Source organism: Carassius carassius, chromosome 25 (genome assembly GCF_963082965.1).
Source record: "Carassius carassius chromosome 25, fCarCar2.1, whole genome shotgun sequence".
NCBI classification, from domain to species: Eukaryota; Metazoa; Chordata; class Actinopteri; order Cypriniformes; family Cyprinidae; genus Carassius; species Carassius carassius.
Window position 1 is genome coordinate 16,485,595 of NC_081779.1, and position 22,510 is coordinate 16,508,104.

The following is a 22,510-nucleotide window of genomic DNA, read 5'->3' on the forward strand; positions in this document are numbered from 1 at the left end:
ATATATATATATATATATATATATATATATATATATTAAAACATTTAAAACATTTAAAACAAATAAATAAACAATTCGGTGTTGGTCAATGTATGAAAGAGCTTGACTTCAGAGTAATCCTAGAGAATAACCTCTTTATCTTGTTTGAGTGGCACAGAATACACTGTAAAAAATGACTGTAATTTTAACCCTCTACATTGCGAGTAAATCACAAGCATATGTGACAAAATTTTACTCTGGGTGACTAAATTATTTGTATTGTTAGCCATTGGCTAATAAATTCTTAGATTTTACTCGCCAGTGTATGTGTTCAAGGCTATTATAAGATTAGTACAGATATATTTTCACTCGCTGAACACTGAGCGCTTCAGAGTTCTCTCTCCATCAAGCGATCTGTTCTTTTCAGTTCATCTCAATGGACGCACAGTAAACCTGTATTCGACACTCTAAACTCTTTGTGAAGGCGCACGACTTGCCGTCCCTTTGCGGATAGCGCTGTTTCTTCTACATCCACATGCGAGAGAGAGCGAGAGTCTTACCATGCTGAATTGACGTGCTACAGGTAAACTATATTATTTGTTGTATTTTCCTGTCAAAATAATGGAGTTCATTTAGAATTATTCAACTTTTTCGAACAAGCAGAAGATATGTGGGTTTCTCCGGTAATGGGCGGAGCTAACGCGCAAATGGCAATTTCATTGGCTGGCGGTCAACTATTACATCCCTGTTTTGATTTCAGCAAATCAGTTCGACCGACCACAAACTAATCAGTGCAGACGAGAAAAACACAGACTTCACCACAAAGTGCAAAACCCAGAGATCACGGTTTACCAACCGTGACATTCATACATTTCAAAGGCTTTTATCGACAATTACATGACATTTATGCAAAGAGTCAGTATTTGCAGTGTTGGCCCTTCTTTTTCAGGACCTCTGCAATTCAACTGGGCATGCTCTCAATCAACTTCTTGGCCAAATCCTGACTGATAGCAACCCATTCTTTCATAATAACTTTTTGGAGTTTGTCAGAATTAGTGGGTTTTTGTTTGTCCACCCGCCTCTTGAGGATTGACCACGAATTCTCAATGGGATTAAGATCTGGGGAGTTTCCAGGCCATGGACCCAAAATTTCAACATTCTGGTCCCCGAACCACTTAGTTATCACTTTTGCCTTATGGCACTGTGCTCCATCGTGCTGGAAAATGCATTGTTCTTCACCAAACTGTTGTTGGATTGTTGGAAGAAGTTGCTGTTGGAGGGTGTTTTGGTACCATTCTTTATTCATGGCTGTGTTTTTGGGTAGAATTGTGAGTGAGCCCACTCCCTTGGATGAGAAGCAACCCCACACATGAATGGTTTCAGGATACTTTACTGTTGGCATGACACAGGATTGATGGTAGCGCTCACCTTTTCTTCTCCGGACAAGCCTTTTTTGAGATGCCCCAAACAATCGAAAGGGGCTTCATCGGAGAATATGACTTTGCCTCAGTCCTCAGCAGTCCATTCACTATGCTTTCTTCAGAAGATCAATCTGTCCCTGATGTTTTTTTTTGGAGAGAAGTGGCTTCTTTGCTGCCTTTCTTAACACCAGGCCATCTTCCAAAAGTCTTCGCATCACTGTGCGTGCAGATGCGCTCACACTTGCCTGCTGCCATTCCTGAGCAAGCTGGTGGCACTCCGATCCCGCAGTTGAATCCTCTTTAGGAGACGATCCTGTACTGACTTTCTTGGACGCCCTGAAGCCTTCTTTACAAGAATTGAACCTCTTTCCTTGAAGTTCTTGATGATCCTATAAATTGTTGATTTAGGTGCAATCTTAGTAGCCACAATATCCTTGCCTGTGAAGCCATTTTTATGCAACGCAATGATGGCTGCACGCGTTTCTTTGCAGGTCATCATGGTTAACAATGGAAGAACAATGATTTCAAGCATCACCCTCCTTTTAACATTTCAAGTCTGCCATTCTAACCCAATCAGCCTGACATAATGATCTCCAGCCTTGTGCTCGTCAACATTCTCACCTGATTTTTTCATTGCAAAGAAGGACTATGCAATTCATCTGATCACTCTTCATAACATTCTGGAGTATATGCAAATTGCTATTATAAAAACTTAAGCAGCAACTTTTCCAATTTCCAATATTTATGTAATTCTCAAAACTTTTGGCCACGACTGTAGTATTATCTTTTAATAATAATTCATATGATCTATTACTATATATATATATTTTTTTACAGAAACCCTCAAAGACCAAAAAAATCTTAAGCATCAACACCAGTTTTAATTTCAGTTAAAATGACATACATGGTTATCAAGTTTTAGTTCTAATCACTAAAGTTCTATCATTAAATAGTGCTTAATACCATAATAAAATGCTTGACTGACTGATTAAGAAGCTAAGATTTAAGAAGCTGTGCCATTTTACAAAAATAAGCTGATTGGAATATATATATATATATGTGTGTGTTTGTGTGTGTGTGTGTGTGTGTGTGTTTGTAAAATAGTATATCAGTCTGGTGAGTAAACTAAAAATTTGACTAGCCAATGGCGATTATATTGCCAAGGTGTGCGTAGAGGGTTGGATTTTAACGGTAAAAAAACTGTGCACCTTCTATGTATCGTATTATTTAAAAGCAGTTTGTGATGTGCTTTGTTTCCTCACGTGACTTTCTCATCACCACCTGCTTTTGGTGCTTAGTGTATTACAAAAGGTACAAAACAGATTTCAGTACTTCAATAAGTTGGTATATCAACATTGTATCAGTCAAATTACGGTATTGAACAGTAAATTTAAGGTAAAACCATTAAACCTAAAATTGTGCTACCGTATTATTTACGGTATAATTCTTTATCGTATATTTTATGGATTTCTTTTTACAGTGTAGATTGTCATTCATCAAAAAAAAAAAAAAAGATCCAAAGATACTTCTCACAAAGTCTATTCCAACAAAAAACTTCAAATGTGCAAATAAATAAATAAATATATATGGGTGCATTTTATTTTAAGGTCCAATTCTTACTATTAACTACAACTTTTGCCTAAGTAAACTCCCATTGCTTATTAATAGTTAGTAAGGTAGTCATTAAGTTTAGGCATTGGGTAGGATTAAGGATGTAAAATATGGTCATGTAGAATATGCACTTTATAAGTGGCCAATATGCTAGTAATATGCTTGTATACCAATATGCTAATATGCATGTTACCATACACTTGTAAATGAGGATAAAAACAGAAACTTAAATTTAATTAAAGCTGCAAGCAACATTGAAAGGGCCCTCACACCCGGAGCCACCTCCACCCGGTGGACTTAAATGTTAAATGTTTTGCAATGTAACATCATAAAGGGATTTACATTAAACTGACCAAATCTGGTGTTGATCTAATTAAGCCTTTAGGTGGAGTTCCAAAAAAAAATGCCTGAAAATGGCAAAAACAGCACAAAATTGGCTCAAAAAATTCAAAATAACTGACTTAGCATGAGTCTCGCATTTTGCTCTAAGAGACTCTTTTGTAGGTATTAGTATGTTACATGTATCTACCAAATTCCATGTATATACAAGAAGCATACCTGGAGGGGCATTTTGTTGAAAGTGCATAGGTGGCGCTATTGAGCCATTTTGTCACACACACTTCTGAAACCCATATCAGATGTAAATTTCCACTACTTCTGAAAAGTTTAAATTTTCATGAGTTTTTGATAATGTTAAGGCCCTCAAAAATGTGATTCCTTTCTAAGAAGAAGAAACGGAGCAATTCCAATATGCGCTAGGCCCTAATAATTAAATGATTCCAGCAGTTTACGGATGTTTGTCTTTTTATGATACATCTATTCTGGTATATACTACAGCCCTGAATGACACGGCAAAAATATAATATCCATGAATTAAATCAATTGTAAATTGTAAAAATTTTACCTTAATATTAGTTCAAATGTAAATGCACATTATTTTTTAAATCGATAAATCGATCATAGCTGACAGCAAACAGAACATGTGTCATACAGTGAGTAACCAAAAGCTATTATCGAAAACTAGCCAAAACAACTGTCATGTCAGCTAGCACATGAATGTGTAACTCTCCAACATATACATGAATCACCTCACCATTCCAGTCATCCTATGCCTCACAACTGGCAGGGGCACTACGTAGAGTGACTTGCATCTATCACACACAAACACTTCCTGAATGCTGATGATCAGATCTGAAGAGACTCCTCCAGTGCTGCTCTTGAGGAAATGTGATGGGAGTAGAGCTCAACAACACACAGTTGAGCAATCAAGTTCCTGAATGGACTGAAGTTAACCTGCTGCGTGCCATGACTGATTATACTTTCGCGGAAAATAGCTTGAATTCACTCAGCAAATGCAATTCAATGACAACAAATGTCTGCCATTTAAGTGTGTATAGTGTGTGAAGAGTCAGCTGCCTCCTCCCTGATTATCATCGTCACCCCGTCCTAAATCGCCGCCCCTTCAACAGGCTCCCGACAGGAGTGGGTGTGTGAGAGGAGGGGCACTGGACGAGTCAGGGCTGGCGGCTTGTGCTGGGGCACACCTGAAGGAAATGGAGCCTCATCACCACCGCTATTTAAAAGCCCAACGTGCCTCTCCTCAGGAGACCGGTCTCTTCCCTGTGCATGCACACTGGTGTCCTCATGGGTCCAGGAAGGGTGTGTTGAGGGACTCCTGCGCCACCAGAGATGTGAGCTGCCGGACCCGCAATCTGTAGGAGAACCGCACCCGTTTACACAGCCGACTAGCCAGGATGCCGGGCCGTCCATCCCCTGCCAGTGCCGCGGCCAACGAGTGTGATGCGGATTCTGCCTCTTACCTGGACCCTTCCTCCATGAACACTGCCCGTCACACATGAACCCCGCATCATGACGAGAACACCAGATTCCCTGTTGTTTTGGACACTTTTCCCCTGTGGCCACCTTTATCCCGTTTTATTCGATTTTTCTGTTAATAAAAGCCTCTCTGAGGCCTAACGCCACGCCCACTGTGTCTGTCTTGTGCTCCTCCCACCACAAGTGATAAGTCTCATCAAGTCAAAGCTACATTTGAAAGCCTTTTTGTTTAAAGAGCATGAGAGAAAGTAATGCAAAACAATTGCTTTTGTCATGTTTGCCTGGACATTCAAAAGATAACAAACAACAGCACTTTAAAGATAAAGGCACTGTACAGACCATGGTGACTTCATTTACGTAAACAATCAACTAGGCCGCAAAAGTTGACATAGGTTTCCAGGAATTAATAACTTGGCAAAATAACCTTGGTAGAGGGACATCAACCTCAGTTCGTATAGGCTTCATATGCCCAGCATTTCCCTATTGAGTTTATGAGTGTTGTCAGAACATAACTTCAGATTTCATTAAACCTGTTCCATCGCGTCGCTGAAAACTGACACAGAAACACGTCTCAGTTCAGTAGTTTCTTGGAAACTTTTCCAGACAACAGCTGCAGCAAAACAACATTCAGTCTGGAATAGAGGGTGACTGCAGAAGGACTGGTGGGGAAATGAAGTGGAAAGGCAGATGTCTGCAGAGGACAGCAAAAAAGAAGGGAACGGATTAGACAGATGGAGAAGGTGCATGGCACTGCCATACAAACGCATTGGCAATACATTTAACTAAGTTATTAGCAAAATTGCTTCTCAGACTATAATCAGTCCTGTGACAAACCCGTTCCTCTTTATTTCGCTCAGATTAATTGAAAATGAGTTAAAATTATATCTCAAATCTATTAAAATAAGCTATATTCTCAGTTCCTGTGAGTTCCAGGTTACCATGTTTTGTCTTTGTGGCAGGGTGGTGTCAAAATCAATGAGTCAGTGGTTGCTGCAGGTAGGAGTAATTGGTGTGACAAAAGGTGGCATGCCGAAAGGTGAATGCTACAACAGAAACTAACCCCTAACCCTAACCAATTAGAAATAACTGTATCCATGCCCCCTACCTTTCAGCACACCCAAATCTTTTCACACACCTACTACACCAGGTTGCAGTTATCCCTACTTGAAAGAAATACATAATTTCACCATCAAAACATTGCTGTTGTGTAGCAATTCCATCAACCCTCTGAAATCTTTAGATATCACATTTGGAATTATACAGCAAATATAACCAGGTTTGACAAAAGCATATTCAACCGCAATAACCAAAAGATTTGATGTTCAATAGAATGTGTGCATTCAAATATGGCAAACCACATTAGATGAAAATATCACAAATTAAATTTATGACCTGGCAAACTGGAGAAAATTACCCTGCTATGTGCCTGACAGGATGGATTGGACTGTGCAATTAATTAAATGGTAAATGGACTGCATTTATATAGCGCTTTCAACAGACAACATGGTCATCCAAAGCGCTTTACAATTTGCCTCACATTCACCCATTCACACACTTATTCATACACCGACTGCGGTGTCAGCCATTCAAGGCGCCATCCAGCTCGTCGGGAGCAGCTGGGGTTAGGTGTCTTGCTCAAGGACACCTCGACACTTGGTCAGGTGGAGCCGGGGATTGAACCACCAACCTTCCAGTTTGTAGACAACCTACATGAACCACTGAGCCACTGCCGCCCCCAATTAATTAACAGTAGAGACCAAAACTAAAACCTCCAAATGTGTTTTTTCCTTCTTTTTTTGCTGGTAGAAGCACTATAAAAATTATCTGATGTACAACTACTCCATGTTGTGAGTGGAAAACTCTCCAATAAAACATATTTAACAGGACAAATGTGAGTCATGAATCATCCATGGGCTGCTCTGTGTGCTGCCACAGCTGTGGATGAGGTGTTGGGCATTGCAAACAATCCCAAATAGCATAATACGCAATAGTGCAAAACAAGATTATGAGAAAATCATGGAAACATCCATGTGTGCCTATGGGAAAATTATTATGTATACCCAACTCTTTATACCGTTTTGACATGACCATTTTCAGAATTATTCAAGGCATAGTGTCTTGCAATACAACTATAGTATACAACAGGCTAATTTCCAAATCTATCTAGGATGCTCTAAATGATGTTTTTGAATAACATCATCAATTAAAGCTGCAAGCAGCGATGAACGGGCCCTCGCACCCGGCTCATTGGCAGCGAGTAGCTTTAGTAAAAAGGTGAACGGTGAGAAATATGCATTTAAAGTCATAAATATAAGTGGAATATATCAAAGTATATTCCATATATGTGCCAATCTTCCTGTGGCCAGTAGGTGGTGCTATCATTATAATGGAACATTGGCCTTCAGATGTGTTCAGGCCAGGACTCTTATCAAACATGTGAAGTTTGGGGAAGATCGAACATTTTATGCCTGAGTTACAACAACTTCTCTTGCTGTGGCGAGACATCAAATTTTGTCATGGCGCCATGGACACGCCCTTTAACAAAAACTCAAGATCTCCACAATTTAACATTGCACAGGCCTTTAGATTAGACTGACCACAAAAAATACATTAATGTAAAAAAAAAAAACTAAGAGTAGTTTGTCGCAGCGTAAAACATGTCACTTCCTGTTGCCAGCAGGTGGCGCTATGACTATAACTGAATATGGGCATGTAGATCTGTTAAGGGCAGAAGTATCTAACATGTGAAGTTTGGGGCAGATTGGACATTGTATGTCTGAGTTACAGCAACTTCCTTTTTCATGGCGAAACATCAAAATTTGTCAGGGCGCCATAGACACGCCTTTTAACGAAACCTCAAGATCTTCACAATTTAACATCGCACAGGCCTTCAGATTAGACTGACCACAAAAAAGACATTGATGTCATAAAATTTCAAGGAGTAGTTCGTTGCAGTGTAAAATAGGTCACTTCCTGTTGCCAATAGGTGGCGCTAGTTATAGCAATTTCATTTTTCATGGCTAATCATCAAAATTCGCCAGGCCGCCACGGACACGCCCTTCAACGAAAACTCAATATCTTCGCAATTTATCATTGCAAAGGCCTTTAGATTAGACAAAACAAATTTGGTGTTGATCTGAATAAATCTCTAGGAGGAGTTCGTTAAAATACAACACATGGAAATGACAAAAATTACACAAAATTTGCTCATAATATTAAAAATAACCGACTTCCTGTTGGGTTTAGAATTTTGCTCCAAGAGTCTTTTTTGTAGGTAATGGTGTGTTACATGTGTGTGCCAATTTTCGTGCAGGTATGTGAAACATAGCTGGAAGGCTGTTGATTTTTTTTAGTATAAGTGGCGCTGTCGAGCCATTTTGCCACACCCTCTTCTGAATCCTATATCAGACGAAAATTTTCACAAGGTTTGACGCGTGTGCAAAGTTTCATGACATTTTGAGCATGTTTAAGCCCTCAAAAATGCAATTCATGTTGGAGAAGCGGAAGAATAATTAAAGCTGCAAGCAGCGATGAAAGGGCCCTCGCACCCGGGCTCACCACCACCCGGTGCCCATAGGAGGAACAGTGAGCGTTGGGCCATATGCTTATAAAATAGTAAATATTTGTGCCAAATGTCCTGCTCCCAACAGGTGGTGCTATGATTATAACTGAATATCGGCTTGTAAACGTTTTCAGGCCAGGACTCTTACCAAACATGCAAAGTTTCAAGCAGAAGTTAGTATTAAATAAGACATTTCCTGTTGCCAGCAGGCGGCGCTATACTTATTATGGAATATTGGCCTTTAGTTGTGTTCAGGCCCGGACTCTTATAAAACATGTGAAGTTTGGGTCAGATTGGGAATTGTATGCATGAGTTACAACAACTTCCTGTTTCATAGTATTAATAGTATCCTTTGGCACATAGTAAGTGTTGCTAGAATGTTTGAAAATATTTCTAGCATGATTAGCACACAATGGCAAATTTTACTGTGTTGCAAGTAGTGCATAAAAGTGTTAAACATGACATTTCCTGTTGCCAGCAGGTGGCGCTATGACTAGGTCCTAGGTCCCCTTCTATTTTCAATATACATGTTGCCCCTTGGTAATATTATTAGAAAATACGGAATTAGCTTCCACTGTTATGCTGATGATACTCAGCTATATATCTCAACGAGACCAGATGAAACTTCTCAATTATCTAAGCTGACAGAGTGTGTTAAAAATGTAAAAAAATTGGATGACAAATAATTTTCTCCAATTAAATTCGGATAAGACAGAGATATTAATTATTGGACCAAAAAACACTACACAGAATCTTGTAGATTACAATCTGCAACTAGACGGATGTACTGTTACTTCCTCTACAGTCAGAAATCTGGGTGTTATATTAGACAGCAATTTGTCTTTTGAAAATCATATTTCCAATGTTACAAAAACTGCATTCTTTCATTCTTAGAAACATTGCCAAGCTACGAAACATGTTATCTGTTTCTGATGCGGAATAGCTAGTTCATGCATTCATGACCTCTAGACTGGACTATTGTAATGCACTTCTAGGTGGTTGTCCTGCTTCGTCAATAAACAAGCTACAGGTAGTCCAAAATGCAGCAGCTAGAGTCCTTACGAGGTCAAGAAAATATGATCATATTACCCCAATTTTACAGTCTCTGCACTGGCTACCCTATTAAGTTCCGTATCAGTTACAAATTATCATTACTTACCTATAAGGCCCTAAATGGTTTAGCTCCTGCATACCTAACTAGCCTTCTACCACGCTACAACCCATCACGCACCCTAAGGTCACAAAACGCTGGACTTTTGGTAGTTCCTAGGATAGCAAAGTCCACTAAAGGAGGTAGAGCTTTCTCACATTTGGCTCCCAAACTCTGGAATAGCCTTCCTGATAATGTTCGGGGTTCAGACACACTCTCTCTGTTTAAATCTAGATTAAAAACGCATCTCTTGAAAAAAACGCGTCTCTGAAAAAAACAGGAGAGTTTGATGACGCAGTGAATAGTGATGATTCTCTCTGACCAATCAGCAGTCTGCTGTGTTTTCACATCACATTATAGTATCGCCTCAGCTCGCTTGGAACCTCGCCACAGGTGGTACAAAAAAAAGTACCTGGAAGCAGGTACAGGTACAACTTTTACACAGTGGAAAACCAAACAGAGCCGAGTCGAGGCGAGCCGAGGCGAGCTGGTACTGTGTAGTGGAAAAGCGCCATAACTGAATTTGATCATGTGTGTTTGTTCAGGACAGAACACTTATCACACGTGTGAAGTTTGGGGAAGATCGGACATTGCTTGCCTTAGTTACAGCAACTTTCTTTTTACTGCCTTAGTAGAATGCTTTAACACTTAGCTAAGTGTTGCTAGCATGTTTTATTATGTTTCTAGCATGTTGCCAGCCTATTTACACTTTTTAATATGTTCCTAGGAGTCCATAACAGTGTTAACCTTGTCACTTCCTGTTACCAGCAGGTGGCGCTATGACTATAACTGAATTTGTTCATGGGGGTTTGTTCAGAACAGAAACCCCACCACACGTGTGAAGTTTGGGGAAGATCGGACATTGCTTGCCTGAGTTACAGCAACTTCCTGTTTCACGGCGAAACATCAAACTTTGTCAGGACACCAGGGACACACCCCTTGACGAAAACTCATCACAAAGGTCTTATAATGACCCTCACCAAATTTGAAGGTAATCCGATTAAAACTGTAGGAGGAGTTTGTCAAAGTATGAGGCATGGAAATGGCAAAAACTGCACAAAAATCATACAGGAAATTAAAAATAACTTACTTCCTGTTGGGTTTTGGATTTTGTACCAAGATACTTTTTTGTAGGTAATGGTGTGTTACATGTGTGTACCTATATCAGATGTAAATTTTCGCCAGTTCTGAAGCGTGTGCAAAGTTTTGTGAGTTTTGGAGAATGTTTAGGCCCTCAAAAATGTGATTCATTTCGGAGAAGAAGAAGAAGAAGAAGAAGAAGAAGAAGAAGAAGAAGAAAGTGAAAGTGACATGACATTCAGCCAAGTATGGTGACCCATACTCAGAATTCATGCTCTGCTTTTACGGGAAGTCGTGGCCTAATGGTTAGAGAGTCGGACTCCCAATCGAAAGGTTGTGAGTTCGAGTCCCGGGCCGGCAGGAATTGTGGGTGGGGGGAGTGCATGTACAGTTCTCTCTCCACCCTCAATACCACGACTTAGGTGCCCTTGAGCAAGGCATCGAACCCCCAGCTGCTCCCTGGGCGCCGCAGCATAAATGGCTGCCCACTGCTCTGGGTGTGTGCTCACAGTGTGTGTGTGTGTTCACTGCTCTGTTTGTGTGCATTTCGGATGGGTTAAATGCAGAGCACAAATTCTTAGTATGGGTCACCATACTTGGCTGAATGTCACTTCACTTTTAACCCATCCAAAGTGCACACACACAGAGCAGTGATAACACACACACACTGTGAACACACACCCGGAGCAGTGGGCAGCCATTTATGCTGCGGCGCCCGGGGAGCAGTTGGGGGTTCAGTGCCTTGCTCAAGGGCACCTAAGTCATGGTATTGCAGAAGAAGAGGAAGAAGAAGAAGAAGAAGAAGAAGAAGAAGAAGAAGAAGAAGAAATGGAGCAATTCCAATAGGGTCCTCACACTGCAGTGCTCGGGCCCTAATAATAAGAAACAGAGCAGATACAATAGGGCCCGAGCACCGAAGGTATATGTGGATGCTCAATAAACCATTGAGCATCCACATATGAGTAATGCCAGACTTAGTCTAAAGCCTTGCCATTTAGATTATTGCAAACAGTCTCATTCTCTGTCAAACAGACTAGTTTTCTTCATCTCCTGTACTCTAAATATGACATCTTTATGTAATTTTTTAGAGACTTAATATTATATTTAAAATGCAATATAAACTACACAAGGTGCAGTGTGTGTATATGTGTGAAAGCATTGTTATAAAGACCAGGAGCTGGTTGGATTACTGTGAAATCCCAATAATTGAACCATTCTGAAACTATAACAGACATTTTCCCCCAATTTTCCTCCAAATTTATTTGTCAAGACACATTCATCTCTCATAACCATTCACATACTGACAGCATTATATGGAGGAGTTTGCATAGTAAATGTGACTGAAGCACTATCATTCTCAGTGAAGTATTCTAAACACTTGCAATACTGCCTGCCACACGAGGCTCACAAGATCCTCAGGTTGTTACAAGCAGAGGGACTCACACAATCATTTTACATACATTTACAAGAGAGTTTCACTTTCAGGATACTTTCAGCCCCTGAATACAAAACAAGCAATTGAACAAACAAAGTAGGCACTGTGTAATGATGCATTGTGGGACAATGGAATTCTGGGGGCAGTTCCATCAGGGAGAATGACTGAATGTGCGGCGTAACTATGATAAATTGAGGGTCCCTGGTAACTCACTTAAAGTAAGCCCTGCAGACCTCCCAATGAAAAATTACACGGATAAAATGTTCTCTCCCTTTTCACCAATGTTAGTGTTCTCGCTTTTATTTCCCAGAAAATGATCTATTTTAAGCTCCCAAAAGAAGAGCAAACAGAAGTATCTTTTTTGTATGTGTGTGTTCGCTTTCACAGAGTTCTGACAGAATAAATACCTGTAAGCGCAGCCCAAATTTCAACCCCTGTATTTTGTTGGAGACAAAATTTGCCTTGATAAAAAGTGATGAGGACACGTCCCACCCATCCCCACTATAAATGACACATTTGCATGTTAAGTATAAAAGAAGTGAAAATAAGTATGGAATGTGTGGATGTGAAAATAAAAGGTGCTGAGTGGGTGGCAGAATAAGTAGATACTTGACAAGTTGCCACTGGAGCGGAGAGATGCTAACCTTTCAACATCAACTCACTGCTACTTCATCTAATATTTCTTGCATTTGATTTTTTTTCTTCTTCTTTTTGAAATCATAAATACTTGATAAAGGGTGAAGCCAAATGGGGGGGAATCCGCACCTTGAATTTTGGTAAAATAAATGCTCACACACAGAGAGAAGTCTTCTGAGAAGGATACAGCTTTTTAATACTCACAATTTTCATAAGCTAGCTTAATACTTTTCAGATTCGCCACTTAACTTGGCATTCGATCTTAACGCTTCATGGATTCTAAAAGGCCAAGTCAGATTATGGTTAGCTGATTAGACAGAAAAGAAAGCCCCACTAACACCCAAACTCACTTTTTACACTCAGCTTTCACAACAGACTCTCCGTGGTGAACCAGGTGCAGTTTGTGTGCATGCATGTGTGTGTTAATTCATTGTAACTGGGTGTGTGAGGATTGTTAATGAAGAAATTCTCATTCATCCATAATGATTTTTTTGTCTGCTACTATAATTAAAATCAGACTAAACTGTGAGGTTACCTATCAAGAGAGGTATTATTTAGTTTCTGCTTAATTGCCAACTTGTGCCGCCCATGCCAAAAGCTGCAGGTGTTTTATTGTGTGCGAGACAGCGATCATCTGCTCAAATGCGTTTATCCAAGCGTGCTGTGAAAATTTAGCGCACCAGCAAAGAATCAACTAAGATGACAAACAGTCTTTTCGTTCTTGTTTAGCCTCCATCTTTCACTCCAACCTCCACCAGGATCTCTCCTATTAGCGTCTGTAGCACAAATCTAGAGCTGGAGCTCAGCTGCTGCATGGCTCAACCTGTCTGCTATTTATATCTCTATCAGAAAAGTCACTGTGCAGTAAAGTATGGCAATGCTCAGCTCAGCCCCTCAGAGACAAGCTTGGCATTCAAGTGTGTGTCTAAGACATAACAGATAGAGAGAAAAAAAGGTACTGGATGAGAAAGCGACCAAGTGACATGAGAACTGTGCAACTTCCATGTCAACCACAACTTTCCTCAATAGGAAATATATATTTTCATAGTGAAAGTGTGTATTACGTGTATGTATATGGGTGGGAGAACAAAGACACAAATCAGATCTTTTTGTAAAATTATTCATAGAAAGGCCTTCTAAAGGTGGCATTGGATAGGAAGTGTTTGACTCAGGTGTTGATTTAAAGCGGTTTAACACAATGAGTGCAATCCCTTTGCACGTTTCAGGGAAGCTAAGCAGCTTACTGCAGGAACGTGAGCTATAGTAAGTGAAAAAAAATAAAATAAATCAGGAATACATTGTGCCATTGCGCTAATGTGTTTAGTACTTCTAAATATTTGAATTAATTTTCAAAACCATCATCAGTTTCTTTGGTGTTATGGACTATCTAAATAAATGCAATGTCTAAGGAATACAAATTTGTCAGTAAAAAAAAAAATAAAATAAAATAAAAACGAAGCTGCCTTCTCAGCATCTTGTGTCAGAAAGCTGCTTTTAGATATGACAAAAGGGTTTGCGCCACACACCCAGGTAATTACAAATGCTCCCCCACGCACATGCAGGCAGCAATACATTCTTAGCAAACTAATGAGGTGCAAGCGTGCATGTTTGAGCAAAGGAAAAGGGAAAGAGAGAAGGGGGCAAGTGGAACAAATCACACTGTCAGTCTGTCTTTAGTCATCTTTTGGCGGGCACTCATCAGGATTCTCCCCTTGCTCTCCAGAATGAAAAAAGAAGGAAAGAGCAAGGGAGCACACAGATGCTAACCTAAAGCAACAAACGGCAGCGGGAGGAGATGACCTAGTGCAAAACTGCTAGAGCTGAGAACACTGATACGCACAATTAAAGAAGAGAAGCTTGGAAAATTATGACAAAAACCATGACAGCTAAAACAGCCATGTGACAACGTTCTTGTGTGAAGCCGATGGGCGGCACTTGTCAAGTAGATTGTTGTGAGCAGCTGGACCATAGTCAAGTAAAGTACCCAGACAAGCCGCAGCAATTTGGCACTTGATGAATCCATTTCATCCCTCCTTATAATGGTTGCATCTAACTCGGCATGAAAAATTCAGGCTGATGGCTGGGAATAATTACAGCTTGATTGCCTAGGGAATGTTTGCGCACTTCCATATGTTTTCCATCTCTGTTTTTCTTCATGATTAGCCATATCAGAGCACAATGAGGAAGCTGAGATGCACATGGATGCATTTTCCTCAGGATCCAGTGGCCTAAAGAGAGTCTTGATGCGCAGTCCTCAGATGGCATCTTTGGTATTGAAGTCTGGCTGAGTGAAAATGTTCAAATTAACCAGTTGACACTTGACCTCCTGTCACTGATAGATACCCCATGTTCTCCTGCACTGACATGCCCTTCCAAGACCCTTTTAACCACAGGGTCAAAGGTTGACCTAAAGAAAAGAATGCTGAAGGAGAAGGTGAATGTTGCTGAAAGAAGGAAACAGAAGGATGGACATTAGTGAATGGGGCAGTAAAGGCAGATTCACACATTCAGAGGGAATAAAAGGCATCTCATCTGCTGGACTGCATGGGTGGGGTGAATGGGGGAAGGGTCCTGCCAGACTCAATAGCTTTCTCCCACATGTACGCCACCACTAGGCACAATGCTGACCAGGGAGAGAGTTCAGCTCTGTCGATTAAGATCAGTGTGAATGTACTATTTCAGGCAGCTGTAGGGCAGGGAATGGCCCATATAGAGGCCCCGGAGAGTGCCGGTCATGCAGATGTAAACCCCTGGAAGTGAAAGCAATAAAAAGCAGCATCAAAACCCGAGACTTGTTTGCAATAAAATCTACAAAATGAAGTCATGATCCCAATATGGCACTCACAGCAATGGTGTTAAAAAGGGGTACTGTTTACAGTGTGAGATTGGAAGATAAAAGGCAATAAACTTGGCCAGACACTTCCCTAGAGTCTTCAAATACAGCTACACAGCCCTGAAAACAGGGACATGTAAAAACAAACTGCACTGTCAAATCCTTCAGGACTGAAATAAATAATAGATGATTGACAGCAGGATTCCATCCACTGTTAAGAGTCTAACATTAAAGAGTTTCTTGCTTCTGTGCCTTTCAGAAATAACCCCTCTGAATGTGAAATGAGTAGTCTTATGGAGACCCAATTGGTTATTGATATATAAACATGATGGACATATTTACAGAAAGTACAGAAGTGACATTACATACACCCAAGTATGGTGACCCATACTCAGAATTTGTGCTCTGCATTTTACCCATCCAAAGTGTACACACACAGCAGTGAACACACACACACACACACACACACACACACCGTGAACACACACCTGGAGCAGTGGGCAGCCAGGGAGCAGTTGGGGGTTCAGTCGTGGTATTGCCGGCCCGAGACTCGGACCCACAACCTTAGGGTTAGGAGTCAAAATCTCAAACCATTAAACCACAACTTTCCCAAAAGGCGAAAGATTTATGCGACAATGAAGAGAAACTCAAGGTTTGGTGTTGATGGTGTTGGTGGATTTGGCGTTGACAGTGTTGTCTGACGAGCAAAGTCATTCTGTATCCTAGTTTCAATAAAACAAAAAAAAATAGGTAGTTTTGAGAACTGCAAGTTACAGTGTGTTGTCATGGTACATGGTATCAAAATATTCACTATTTATTTTATCTGATTATATATGAAATTATGTTTTGCATAGTGATAAATGTGTCAAAAGTGCTGCCACAGAACAAATTCAGGCCTGTTCGTGTAGGACCATCCACAACTACAGGCAATGTTTTTCCTACAATAAACTCTCTGCTGACTGGTGAACATCAACCTCTGTACTGATGTATACTGCCAGGGCCATTTGTCATAGACACACAATTCATTGTGTTCTCATCAAAAAATGGATTTGTCCCATAGGCCCTGCAGATAGGCTAACACTGTTACACAAGTCTCTTCCCGCTTTAACCCCTTGTCCCAACATATCAAAAGACTAAAAATCTGAGTGAATTGTAGGAAAAATATGGAGGCAAAAGAAAAAACAACAACAAAAACAGAAGGAGATGGATGGTTTCCATGAAAGCTTGAGTTTTCCTTAAATGGCATTGCATGGGATTCTGAGGTCAAGAACTTACCAAACACTTTTTCAGTTTTAGGACTTACTATGTATGTATTTATGGGAAATGCAAAAGCGAGGCTCTGGTGTATGTAGGTTAACTTGCTTCAGCCAATCTGCTTGTCCTCCCTCACCCCATGTTTAATCTCCTGCACTCAGTCACAGTAGTGGGGGCAGGATACTGCACCGCACTGCCATGATATTCCCAGTACCACTATGACACTGCACTAGACAAGAAGAACAACGTAAAGACATACTAGAATAAAAGTAACATTCACTTTGCCAGACAGAACAGCATTGAAATTTACCACCTCTCCTTGAACGCTCATATCAATCGAGTTGTCAAACATCAGATGTTTTATAGTGTGCTCTTAAAAGAATCTAAACCCAATTCTTGGATCCATGGATCTATTGAACACCTTGTTCTCCAGATTTGCACCCCAAACATTGATCAGGCTCCTTCTGAGTTAGACCAGAGTGATCATAATTCACCATTGATCCTGCATGATCTCAATTCTGTCCAGCCGTGAAGCTGTGCATTGATCAACTCTTGCAGGACACCAGTGGCCCCCGCTGCACCCTCTTCATTGATCCACAGATTGTCCATCCATTCCCGCCTGAGATCCTGGACAAATGACCCATTGATCTGTGGCCAGTCCAGGGGAACTATTTCAGCATCCCATCCTACCGCTCCCCATCCCAACAAGTACCCAAAACAGACTCACCCCCTGTAGCCTATTCCAACCCCCGACTTCCACTGCCGGTGATGTCCCATACATGACACATCTGCATCCCGATACTACCACAAAACCACTAACAACACTGAGAAAAAGACACCTGCTTTACATTCCACCAAACACTTATCTAAACCAGAGCATGACTCTGCCGTTACTTCATCTACAAATCCTTGTGGGCAAGGTATTCTCAAGGCATCCAACTAGTTGTTTTGAACATGTTGCTTTAGGAAGGCTCACTACTTATTTACGGTTGTTGCATGAATATTCATGTGCTTCACTCTAAATTAAGTTCATGCTTGCTTTAGAGAATAAACCATGTCTTTTATTTTGCAGAATGTACTATGGGGGTTACACTTTTCATAAACGTGTGGTGAGCTACCAATGATTTGAAGACCACCCCACACATTCTGAAAATATCAAGCACTCTTTAGCAACAATATATCCTTGAATATTCTTACCACTTTGACAATAATTAAGTGACAGGACTTATTTATAAAATGTATTTATCCTAAATGCAAAATGACTTTTTTGACAATAATTAAGTGACGGGACATATTTATAAAATGTATTTATCCTAAATGCACAATGACTTTTTTGACTATTGCATATTAAAAGTAGCCTCCAAAGAATGTACTTTCACTGGTACAATCTAATTTTTACTCTGGCATGAAGTCAGCATCAATTTCTCAAATGTCTCTGCGCACAACAGAACACGCTCTAAAAACCAACCAACATTTAAGATTTTCAGTATACAGACTTGTGCTTAGATAAAACAGCCATACCTGTTTGCCAGATGTAAGTGGATTTTGTGTTGGCGACTGTTTGTGTCTGGACATCCCGGACATCCCATAGCCCAAAAAAGAGCAGAGCTACTCTGAAGAGGGTGGCAAAAACCCCTGCTGAAGTGCCCCCTCTTCCTGCTGCCCTGCTGGCCAGCCCCATGGCTTCAGCCTGGCCAGATAGATCCACACAGCTCAAGTCTGGCCAAACAGACCCGCACAATACACACACTCAGCAGGAGATTTATGCACAAGAAGATGCGGCACAGGGGAAAGTGAGCTACTATTGTCCCTCTCACTCTTCTGTACGCGGTTCCTCCAGGAAAGGGTAATCCACTTGTCTCTGTCTTTCTCCACTAACTCCTCTATTTTCCCTCCTTTTATTTCTTATTCGCTGTGCTCTCTGGGTCAGTGGAGAAGAATGAGGTCTGAGTGGAGGAAAAAAAAATAAAAACAGCTAGAGGAACAATAGATCCCTCAGCTCAGCACGCTGCTTGTGCGGCTACTGCGTCCTGGCTCAGCCTGGCTGATACAGCACCTCCCATTTCCCCCCTCCTCTCTGTTCTTCTCTCACTCATGCTTACTCATACAGTCTCACTCTCCTTTACTAATCCAGCATGCACCTGCAATCATTCTCTGTTATCACTTTGCCCTGCAATCAAGGGTAACACTATTCTTTTAGCAATAAGGAACTTGGGCTAGGTGCTTGGGGCTGATGTAAAAAACACGTGCATCAATTTGATGTTTGTGTGTTGATTTGGGATTGGTTGCTAGATTCATAGCACCAGCTGGGACTAAAAGCTATGAAGAGATGCAAAGGAAAGATATCACTGTGAGTGTGAAAGAAAAGTGAGAAAAAGGTGAAGGGAGGGGATCCGAATCTGGGGATAGTAAGAGAGAGAGGATGGCAAAACAACCGAATGAGAGTAGTAAAACCCCTCATGAATATTTAATGTGAGCTCACTCTGACCTTGATGATATTCAAACCATAGAAGGGGTGCAGTGTTATGAGTGTTATGAGATACTGTCTCCATAGTCATTACAGAAACAGACTGGGGAATCACACCTTTCCATAAACGTTAGGAGTCTAGGTCGTCAATCTATTATGACCAAATTCGAGGAAATGTTCTATAAAGAGAATTATGGAGGGATTTAAAAAGATGAACCCTTCATATAAATTTGCCTACTTTTTTGTAATATGTGACAAGCACTATATCAAGAGAATAATAAAACAATAGGCAAAAACACCTGGATGCATACAACATAGTTATGATATTAAAATGTATTCAAATCTTCAAATGCAGTTCCTGGTGGTATAAGTGCATTTACCTGAACAACAAAATGCTGAAATCTACAGAAAAAATAATAATAATAATAATAAAATTAATAAATTATCATCTAAACACAGAAACCAGACAATGCTGGCATACATGACATATTGAAATCATCAGAATTTTCTTATATAAAAAAAAAAAAAAAACATGAATAACACCACAACGACTAAGCTGCCAACATGCATGAGCACACGCGTTTTTATCTTAGTAAATATACTTGCTAAATAAAGTAAACACACTAAAACTTTTAATTATAAATATAAACTTAAGCTTAAAATCATTTTCTGCAATGCAAGATCAAAAAGAAAGTAAAAAAAAAAACACTGTATCCAGTTAGAGCTTTCTTTTTTCCTCAACAACAGTTCCTAATGTGCAATATGCAATCCTCCTTTATATTCTGGCCTGGATAATGTCCATTGGAGTAATTTCACAGTGATTAGGGTAATGCAGGACAATGCCCACCCCCTGCTAACCGCCAACACAGAGAGCAAATCATGGAACAAATTAGCCAAGCTGTAGCATTAACAGACAGCAAGCACTCTGACCATCCCCTACTCAACACACACACACACACACACACACATCCATAACCTGACATGGGGCCAAAATTAAAGCCTATGTCAACTTCATATACAATGATAATACATCAAATGAGATGTAATGGAATGACAGAGCAGAATACAAATAATGTATGTTCGTCTGGTAATGATATAAATATAAATATACTACAATATTATTTATTAAACTATTAGTAGTAGTATTAATAATAATAGGTCTTAGTCTCTGGATCACACTCTGCAGTATATGCACTGATCCTAAATGAAAACCCTACAAATCAACATATAAATCTTGGCAAAATAACAAAGCTAGGTTCTGAGGGTCAGGTGGGCTGCAGGGGCTGGTGGCTTAGCTTAAGGTGGCCAGAAGCCAGGGTTGCTGGACCTGATCCAGATATTGTAAATCCTCAGTTAATTTGTAGAGACAACATGACACCACTGTAGGGGGATTTGTCATTTAGCAAGCCTATTTCATTCAAAGCATTTTACAACAGGGTCGAATGCCATGTTTAAGTGCACAATAGCATCACATAATACAATACTTTTAGTAACTCTACTTGTGAATCCTTTTTAATACCAGTAACCCTACAGTGTTGTAGGCCAAAAGGCTAGCGCTATCTTCAAGTAAAGTTAATGATCTTATCCAGCTTCTTCCTTAGTTTATGTGAGATACATTAAAGAAACCGAGAGAGAAAGACAACTCTGATTAGTGACAATCAGCTGGGTGGGATTACAGATACAGCTGGCCTCCTTCAAGAGTCAAAACAGACAGCGCTTAACTCGTTGATAAATCCAGGCTGTCTCAACCATGGACACAAATACACATGTAAGCATGCCACACACACACACACACACACACACGAACAAACACACGTCTAAAGCACAGCATGGGAGACACCGATATCCACCGCTGCTGTACCTTAATACTAGAGCTCAGCTACAGAGAAGAGGAGGGGGGTAAAAGGGGGTGGGGAGAAACAGATTGAGAGGAACAAAGCAAAGCTTTTGAGGGCAAAAGAGTATATCAGAAACAATGAATGATAGAGAGGAAACAGGCCAGGGAACGAGACAGATGGGCAGAGGAAAACAAAAAAACAAGAAAAACAGGGAAAGGTGTGAAAAGGTGTGTGTGAAAGGCTGTTTTTTCTTTGCTTTTGTAGAGAAGGAGCTTCATAATGAGGAGAGATGTGAGCGTTGTGTGGGGCGTGATGAATGGCTGTACAGGCATACGTTCTGCCACATCACTTCCCTCTGATCGTACCTGATTATTGTGTGTGTAGGAACACGTTCGAGTGAGAGCCCTGTGGAAGATAATTCAACACCAGTAGGCCTGCACAATTAAGCAAACAAAAGCAAAACACATTATCATGAAACAGGTGCTTATGCAGAACATGCTTACGCATGAAAAATGTGGGAGAAATGCACGCTACAATTAGTCTACTTCAGCACACATAGTGAAACATGGAACAAAAAACTGAACATGGAATGATTAAAAGACAATTACAACATAAAATGGATGATGCTGACTAGGGACGCAGTGATATGGAGATTTTCACAGATAAAGACAATAACACTGATATTCTGGAGGCGATAACCAATATACTCATTTATAGATATTAATCTACATTTTGACTGACTGAAAATTTTAAATCTCTACATTTATTTATTAAGTCATTCCTTCACTCACTGTTTTCAAAATCTCAGATCACACTGGAATTGTTCATAAAAAATATGTTTTTCAAAAAAAAATAAAAAATGAAATTGTTCTTTAAATTTAATTTAAAAATAGTTATTTCTTTATTTACTTTTAGGATAACTAGAACTAATATGGGGTAGTATGATAATTTGTCCATAATGTATGTAATGTATATATTGGCTTTTTTTTTTTGTTTTTACTTAATTTTAAAATGCAGATAAACACAACATATTCTTAAATCTTACATACTTTTTTATCCTTTTCTTAGCTGAAACACGGTACTGAAAACCTTTGTAGATTTCTGTCATTTAGAAAGTGATCTCAGATTTAACCATCACTGGCTCATAATATATGCTCTATGGGGGCTATGGAGGGTCCTGTATGCCAGCGTCTTTATTAATGTGTTAAGTTGCTACAGTTACTGTAAGCACATGAACCATACTACTTGGCTGAAGAATTAGTTTATTCCAATAAATATTAATAAACAATGATTTATTGATTTATGATTTATTAAAAGCATTTTATTTCAGCATGAAAATGGTGCTTGGTTCTCTATGACTTCATTTAGTAATGACACAAAATTAAAGTAAACAAAAAAAAAACTAAAA

At 40.0% G+C, this 22,510-nt stretch overlaps 1 protein-coding gene across 1 annotated transcript in view; it reads right to left on the reverse strand.

Moving 5' to 3' along the window:
• The window catches only part of LOC132104297 (thrombospondin type-1 domain-containing protein 7A-like), a 129,321-nt gene extending 110,503 nt beyond the window's left edge, over positions 1-18,818 (reverse strand). The window contains exon 1 of the mRNA XM_059509669.1: positions 18,319-18,818. Within this exon, the coding sequence (XP_059365652.1) occupies positions 18,319-18,478 (160 nt within the window). The 5' untranslated portion in view covers positions 18,479-18,818. The remainder of the gene's footprint in view (positions 1-18,318) is intronic.
• Between the last annotated feature and the right edge of the window lie 3,692 nt (positions 18,819-22,510).